The sequence below is a fragment of the Pituophis catenifer genome, unplaced genomic scaffold, assembly GCF_029215685.1.
Source record: "Pituophis catenifer annectens isolate HBS135680 unplaced genomic scaffold, rPitCat1.0.hap2 SCAF_7, whole genome shotgun sequence".
Classification (NCBI taxonomy): domain Eukaryota; kingdom Metazoa; phylum Chordata; class Lepidosauria; order Squamata; family Colubridae; genus Pituophis; species Pituophis catenifer.
The window spans coordinates 22211098-22218946 of NW_027256887.1; the positions used below are offsets into that span (position 1 = coordinate 22211098).

The 7849-nt window shown below is 38.4% G+C and overlaps 1 protein-coding gene across 1 annotated transcript; it reads right to left on the minus strand.

The window, feature by feature from the left end:
• Nucleotides 1–1912: 1912 nt before the first annotated feature.
• LOC139319288 (hyaluronidase-4-like) lies at nucleotides 1913–6510 on the minus strand. The gene is made up of 3 exons (XM_070947077.1): nucleotides 5629–6510; nucleotides 3969–4058; nucleotides 1913–2323 (listed from the first exon to the last, which is right to left on the minus strand). Exons 1-3 carry the CDS (start codon nucleotides 6508–6510, stop codon nucleotides 1913–1915), a joined length of 1383 nt encoding a protein of 460 aa, XP_070803178.1.
• Between the last annotated feature and the right edge of the window lie 1339 nt (nucleotides 6511–7849).

Below are 7849 nucleotides of genomic sequence, written 5' to 3' on the forward strand. Positions count from 1 at the left end.
AAGTCCAGGCTGATGGTTAAAAAGGCATTGGCAATTGAGATGATCCATATCTCTATTCTGCTATTTACTTTAGGCACGCTTGACTCAAAATAAATGCCTCATCTGGAATTAACACTGAATTATTTGCTCTCCTTTTATTTGCCTCATCTGTGTAGGTGTCTGGAGATCAAATTAAAATGAAATGAAAAAAAAAAGGAAGGATTGGTTTCATAATTCAGAGAACAGTCAATTTATTTGGAAATGGCCAATGAAGTCTTCCTTTCTCATTCTATTTTTATAAAGCACCAGGGTCCTGTAGTATGCCTGTTTATCACACCAAGGGGATTACCTTGTATTTTGACACTGCTTCCTATAAATCAGAGGTGGCTTTCAGCAGGTTCTGACCAGTTCTGGAGAACCAGTAATGGAAATTTTGAGTAGTTCAGAGAACCGATAGTAAAAATTCTGACTGGCTCTACCTCCATCTATTCTCTGCCTCCCAAGTCCCAGCTGATCGGGAGGAAATGGGGATTTTGCAGTAACCTTCCCCTGGAGTGGGGCCAGAATGGAGATTTTATAGTATCCTTCCCCTGCCACGCCCACCAAGCCATGTCCACCAAGCCATGCCACGCCCACCAAGCCACACCCACAGAACCGGAGTAAAAAAATTTGAAACCCACCACTGCTATAAATGATACTTGGCCACCCACAATGTTTTGTAGGTAAGCATGTATCTGAATAAGCAATATACTACTTCATTGCAGGTGAATTTTAGGGCCTTTTTAAAGTGCTTCTCTCCCCAGTAAAAAAAACCTGCCTTTTTAAACATTGTCTTCTTGCCAGCTGGAAGAATTGTTGGTCAGATTAAAGAGGGGATGATGATGACACTAATTGGGTATTGCAAAAGTAATGCTAAAAGCAGGGGTGTCAAACTTGCATCGTCACAGTGGTGTCACATGACATTTTTAATTTATTTTATTTAATTTATTATTTTATCAAACACGTAAGATAACAGATATAAGTATAAATATGATTATGAATACAGGATAAGGATATGAATAAATGGGGACAGTAGGACAGGGACAGTAGGCACACTGGTGCACTTGTGCACACCCCTTACAGACCTCTTAGGAATGGGGTGAGGTCAACAGTAGACAGTCTAAGGTTAAAATTTTGGGGGTTTGGGATGAAACCAGAGTCAGGTAGTGCATTCCAGGCATTGACCACTCTGTTGCTGAAGTCATATTTTCTGCAATCAAGTTTGGAGCGTTTTTTTTCCCCTTCACTAAACCAGGCAGGGGTGGGGCCAGCACATGACGCATCTGGCCTGCGGGCCGCGAATTTGACACCCCTCGCTTAGAGTAAGAGTAGAGCAAAGCTGATGATTGTGTGAAAGGTGCTTGAGACTTCACTGCTGCTCCTTTTGACAGCTGTGACATTGGAATAAAACCAGGTTGTACAAAATGCACCTGCCAATTTTTACATGTTTGCATTGGTAGGAAAGCACCAAAACTCTAGCTCGCAGAAGCAAAATACTGCATGCATTAGTTTCACGTTTTCTCCTATAGAATGACATCTCATTTTAATGGATTGAAAGGGGTGGAGAGGGGGATGTGTTATTCTAGGCAACATCCATTAAATAGTAAAGTATGTAATTGCAGAGATTATATCATTAGCATAGCGATGTTATTTGCATCACTATGTCAAGTATGATGCAAATGATTTAGTGACATCATTATACAAGCGACATAAACCAATGCAGAAATTTGCCTGTTGCAGGCCAAGATCACTGAATCAAGGTGTGTTAAACTATGATTTTATGTGTGTCTAAAACCTTATGCATGGAAATAAGAATTCATAGGATAACTGTCTTTACACTTCTGTTGCTCTTCTGGAGCAACAGATCTTATGGGAAATTACTACTTTGCCATTGTCAAAAAGAAATCTCAACAATTAAAAAGTTGAAGGAAACCAAGTTTATCATAATTATTATTCTGGATGAGATTAAACTGACAGAGTACCCTGGTTGCCAGCCGAAAGTCTTGATTTTCCTACAATCAGCTCCTTCAAATCCTTGATAACAATGACAAGTGAATTTCTCTGCCATTGTTTGAAGGTCAGTTGAAGATGCTACCCCTGTCACAGTAACTCCATTCTTTGAAGCTTTGATTTGAAAATTCTGAGGATTTAAATGAAGATAATCCAAAGCTTTCCAATTTCTTCGTATGCACCTTCCATTATTCCGACACAGATGCTGGCTGCACACCTCCGCAGCTTTGGTTACATTGGTGATGTAGGGACTTAATTTAGAAGCAATGAATTCCTTCACCTTTGTGCAATTGGACTGCAAGAAAGAAGAAATATGTAAATCATGGGAAGGCTGTCCAATGCCATGTCTATGTCATATATATATATATATATTCTTACTTTTTTCTTTCGTAGGTTTTATGTGTGTTTTTCTTTAAGCCAGGTTTCTCCTATGTAACCAAGATTTTTCTTTCTACAGCCCTAGCTCAGTGGAGTCACATCCACTCGATTCTGGGCTTTTTTCTTCTTCTGCAGCCAGCAGGCCCTATGCTGCCCTATGCTGCCTAGTGAGAGACTTATATAGATCTATTTCTGGGCAGCATAGGGCCTGCTGGCTGCCAGAAGAAGAATATATATATATATATATATATATATATATATATATATATATATATATATATATATATATATATATATATATATATCTGTCTTCTTATATATATATAAGAAGTTTTATATATATAAAACAGGGGTGAAATGTTCTCGGTTTGGAACGGCTCGGGCAAGTAGGTAGCGATGGCGGCGGGCAGTTCAGAGAACTGGTAGCAAAAATCCCTCTCCCCACCCCCCACCCCCCATGCCCAGCTGAGCCCTGCAATCATCAGAGCCTTTTTTTCCTTTTAAATGGCTCTGACCAGCTAAGCTCTGACATCCCAACTGAGTTGCCTTCTAATCAGGCAACTCAGCTTGGATCACCAGAGCCATGTAAAAGAAAAAAAGTTTCTTTTTTTCTCTCCCCCCCCCCCTCCCAGCCTCCAGCTTGCTTACCTTAGCTGCTGATCGCATGACGATCACAATCCATGCATCAGCAAGCAACTGAATCTCCCTGCCTGCAATCAAGCTCATCGGTGAGCAGCTCTTTCTGCCTGCCTGCCTTCCTGCCTAGACTTGTGGACTTCAACTCCCAGCAAAGCTGGCTGAGGAATTCTGGGAGTTGAAGTCCACAAGTCTTAAAGTTGCCAAGGTTGGAGACCCCTGTTCTATTGGGTAAGTTTTTTTCCCTTTGGGAGTTTTAAAAAAAATAGTTAATTGGGTTTTTTTAAAGTTGTTCTTTTTTTAGACCTAGCCATTTAAAGTTTAGGAAGCTTTAAATTTAGCTGCTTTTATATAAAAATAAAAATAAAATAAAATAAAATAATATTTGTGCAGCTTTCTGAGATTTAGTGTGTTTCTGTAGTGTTTCACTCTAACTACACAAACACAAAATCTCACAAAGCTGTATGTGGAATTTTGTGTGTGTAAAGTGTGAAAGTTGGTTTTTTGGGCTTTTTGTGGCTGTGTGAGGTTCCTGCTTGTTGCGGGGCCGCTTTTACATTGTGGGTGAGCCAGTTGTGTTGTGTTGTGTTTTGTAAGTTAAAAAGGGCAAAGAAGTGACATTGACTTGGCCACGCCCACCCAGTCACCTTACCACCAAGCCCCGCCCACTAATTAAGTCACGCCCACAGAACCGGTAGCAAAAAAATTTAGATTTCACCCCTGATATAAAACCTATGTAACCTTACTTTCCAAAGCTTTGAAAGAAAGTTATAGGTTTTTGCCAAATGTTCCTCCTACTCATAATCTGATCTTGCATAAGAAAAAATGAATGGATAAAAAGTGAGCGTACTATATTAAAGAATGCCGGGTCAAAAGGAAGACTTTTAGGCAACTTAAAAGATTTTAAAACGACAACTTTAATTTACCTCTGATGATGTTAAATTCATGTCTCCCCAAATAACAATTCCTGCAGCTCCCAAGGCAGCACTCTCACCAATTGTGTTAACAAGATCTTGCTACACAGGAACAGAAGAAAATATTATCAGTCAATTATTGTATATCATCACTGGGCACGTTAACAGCATCATTATGAGGTACCCTATTCGGAGTAGCCAAGCTTTCAGAAGAATTTGTAACTAATTGCTGCAAATATTCATGTTTTAATGTGGTTCATCTTCAATCAGTTTTATATCTGTAGTAAGGATATTTTGTTATTTCAATTTCACCATGCCAATTTGAAGATAAGATAGATGCTGCATAAATATTTTTTGTCATGAATCTAGAAAAATCTTGCTGTTCAAAACATGAGATCAGATATTATTTTTTCAACAGTCCTATTTCTGTCTTCTAAGGTTGCATTTTGTGTATTTGGCTGCAAGAAACTGTTATTAGAGAGAAAAAAAGCTCAGAACAAAATGTAACAATACAGTGAACCATACACTAACCAACTGGAGATACTAATACACACACACATGGGAGGGAAAGAGGGAGGGAAGGAGGGAGAGGGAGAGGGAGAGGGAGAGGGAGAGGGAGAGGGACAGGGACAGGGACAGGGACAGGGACAGGGACAGGGACAGGGAGAGATGAAATTTCCCAGACTTTATGCCTTGTGCAGATGAAGCCCTAAGGTCTTTAACTATATGATTAGGTTTGTTTTGTGCATATAATATATTCATTTCATGCTGGGTTGACTTCAAATATAGAACACCAAACCTGAGATTTATAAATGTTTAAATAAATATTCAAATGTAAGCATAAATTATATAAACAAATAAACAAATCCTGGATTAGGCAAGTGGAGTGAGAACAGTCAATTAAAAGGAAAAAAGTAAATAATTCTTCAGACATAAGATGTCTGCACACAAAGGTATGATGTAATATTGAGATGTGTTCAAATAAATCGTTTCCAATGATTTCCCCCAAAATGTCTAAGGTTGCAATTCGATATGCCAAGGAACTTTTTTTTACTATGAAGAAATGTTGGCTTAGAAGAAAAATGAATTGAGAGCTAGTGATGATTATAATAGTTGCAACATTCCAGATACTTTGACATTATGCTTCTCTTACTTGACATTCAAATAGATTCAATGCCATGAATAAACATGTATTTATTTAACTTGCACCTCCACCACAAGCCAATGACTCTTTGCAACTTAATTCACAGATTTTCCACTCCAACTAGAGACAATGGCCATTAATCAAATCTAGGAGTTGTATTAGGAAAGGGAAGGATCTCACTGACAGCAGGATGTTGGGTAATTGTCTCTGAAGGTATAAGAAGGAGAAGGAATTATAGGAATGTAATGATAGGGATGTGGTTAGTTAGCAGGGAAATGGAAGATGGTGAAGGAGAGAGAGTATTTGTCCTGTATTTTTAAGAACCTAAAAAGAAACTTGCTGGATCAAAGCAAGGTCTTATTTAATCCAGTATTATTTTCCCATTGTGGCCAACCAAATGCCCTTGGGTGTTCTTGATTGATGTTAAATGTGAATTAGCTCTTCCCGATTTAAGAGTTCCACTGGTCCACAGCAATGGTGTGTTTGTTCTACAGAAGCCACAAAATTGATGATCTCCAGAGAGCTTACCATAGAAAGAAATAACAAAGGCTGATCTTTATAGTCTAGTCGAGTGTATACAAATACTGGGAGAGAATAATCATGTGAGGTCATAAAGGAAATCCTCATGGATTCTTTCACTCTAAACTGTGAAAAGCGTAATGTGTTTTCACTGCTTCCGAGGGATTTCTTAATGCCAATGGAGGGATATAATGCTGCACTGCTATTCCACAACCACAACAGTTCATTATTCCTCATGAGTTCATTTTCTGGACATGAGCCAGTATAGTTCTGCTCATGGAAATTGTAATTGTGGCAGTCAGGATATAAGTAATATCCCCAGAGGCCCTTGGGCCTGCTTTTAATCCCCAGTTCAATTGTTTCTTTCATGAAAGCCTTAGCACATTTTTCGAAAGAAAATTTAGCTAAACGTTCGATAGCATTTGCAGAAATGTTCTCTTGCAGTTTGGAAATTAGTTTCCTCGACTGTCTCTTGTAAATATTTTTGGTGTTCCAGTTACGCTCCCACTGGGGTCTCCAGTGTTCCCAGTCTATGACTGCCAACCCAGTGAAATCCTTATCAGGAATATAGTAGTTAATATCTTGATTAGCTTTCTCCAGATGCGTTTGCAAGCTGAAATTCTGAGGGAGGCCACCGTTGATTGGGATTTCTTGTGATGTGTACCAGGGATAATATCCCAGCCTGTTGACATAAAATATGGTCACATTCTGTCCTCTTGCTTTGGCAAATGGACTTCCAATCACGTGGAACATTCTTAAGCTGATTGTGATATTATATCGGATGGAGCAATGATCTGTCGGTGCGTTCCAGGCAGCTATGAAAGGCATTCGTCGAAACACAGGAAGCTGAGCAGACTTCAGGGCCAAAGCAGAACTCCACATAAATGACATCTGTAACCAGAATGTAGAATGGACCTGCTAGGAAATAGAAAATTATTTTAACTTTTATAGTTAGTTTACTTTACTGATTAACCCTTGGGCCATATCAAAGTGCAGAGTTCCAGACACAAATTATTACTAAAATCTGATAAAAACAGTTTAAAATGGAATTGGATAAAATACAATTTAAAATGAAATTGGAATAAAATACAGTTTAAAATGAAATTGGAATAAAACACAGTAATTTAATATAAAGATAAATAAAATATGATAAAGTTATATTTCGGTATCACCCCCACAATCTAACCCAATCAGTTCCACATATGCTGCTCTCAACCAAACCATTTTGCTCAAGTGCTGTGCTGTGTTAAATGTTAAGGGAAAAAATATCCTTGCGATATAAAAACATTTAGTCCCATCATTTTATTCTTTAAGGGAGCAAGTAACATTATGCAGAAGCAAGGCAAAGAAACAAGACAGAGTAATGCAAAGAAATTAAGACATGACGGAAGAAAAGGAAAGGAAATAGAGCCAAACCAGCCAAATGTATACAACCCCACCCAATATATTTATTTTTTTCATATATTTTATCCAACCATTATTATTTTTACAAATAGCTCAAGGCAGCGAACATATGAAACACAACTTCCTCCTCCTATTTTCCCCACAGCAACAACCCTGTGAGGTAGGTTGGGTTGAGAGAGAGAGAGAGCGACTGATCCAAGGGCACCCGGTTGGCTTTCATGGCAAAGGCAGGAGACTAGAACTCACAAGTTCCCAGTTTCTTGCCTGGTTCCTTAACACTATACCAAACTGGCTCTCTTGGATTTTTTCTGTCAGCATCTTTGCTTCCACCCCCATCCATACATTGCCTGAATACATTATCTTCTGTACTTTGACTTTTTCACTTCTCTTTCTGGCAAGAAAACCTGAGTCTTCCTCTCAACTCGTTCATTCTTCCTGTTCTGCAGCTCAGTGCTGATTCATTCTATATAATACATATTTATACTTGTCACTCCCATTTATATTCCTTCCACATTCATTCACTTTTGAGCTGATCATTTCTTGTTTTACTACACACACTTCTTAAATAACAAATGCCCACTGTATTCACACAATTTTCCTTACGTACCCAGTTTTTACTCCCGTATAACTAAATAAGTAGAAGTATGCTTTTATAATTGGACTTCCTGCTTTTTAAATAAACCTTCTATTGCTTTTCTATCAGCATCACAACATTCTGGGGGGGGAAATCCATCTATTTTTCATTTTTAATAATTTTTTATGAGCTGCACAATATATACTGCTCAAAAAAATAAAGGGAACACAAGCAGAAGACATCCGAGATCTG

What these genes read in the sequence shown, in the direction of transcription:
- LOC139319288 (XM_070947077.1), bottom strand. Translation starts at nt 6,510, where the DNA reads ATGTCATTTATGTGGAGTTCTGCTTTGGCCCTGAAGTCTGCTCAGCTT. An exon ending in CTTTGTTATTTCTTTCTATG is followed by an intron (nt 4,059 to 5,628) that starts GTAAGCTCTCTG and finishes GTTCCTGTGTAG; the next exon opens with CAAGATCTTGTTAACACAAT. An exon ending in TGAATTTAACATCATCAGAG is followed by an intron (nt 2,324 to 3,968) that starts GTAAATTAAAGT and finishes TCTTTCTTGCAG; the next exon opens with TCCAATTGCACAAAGGTGAA.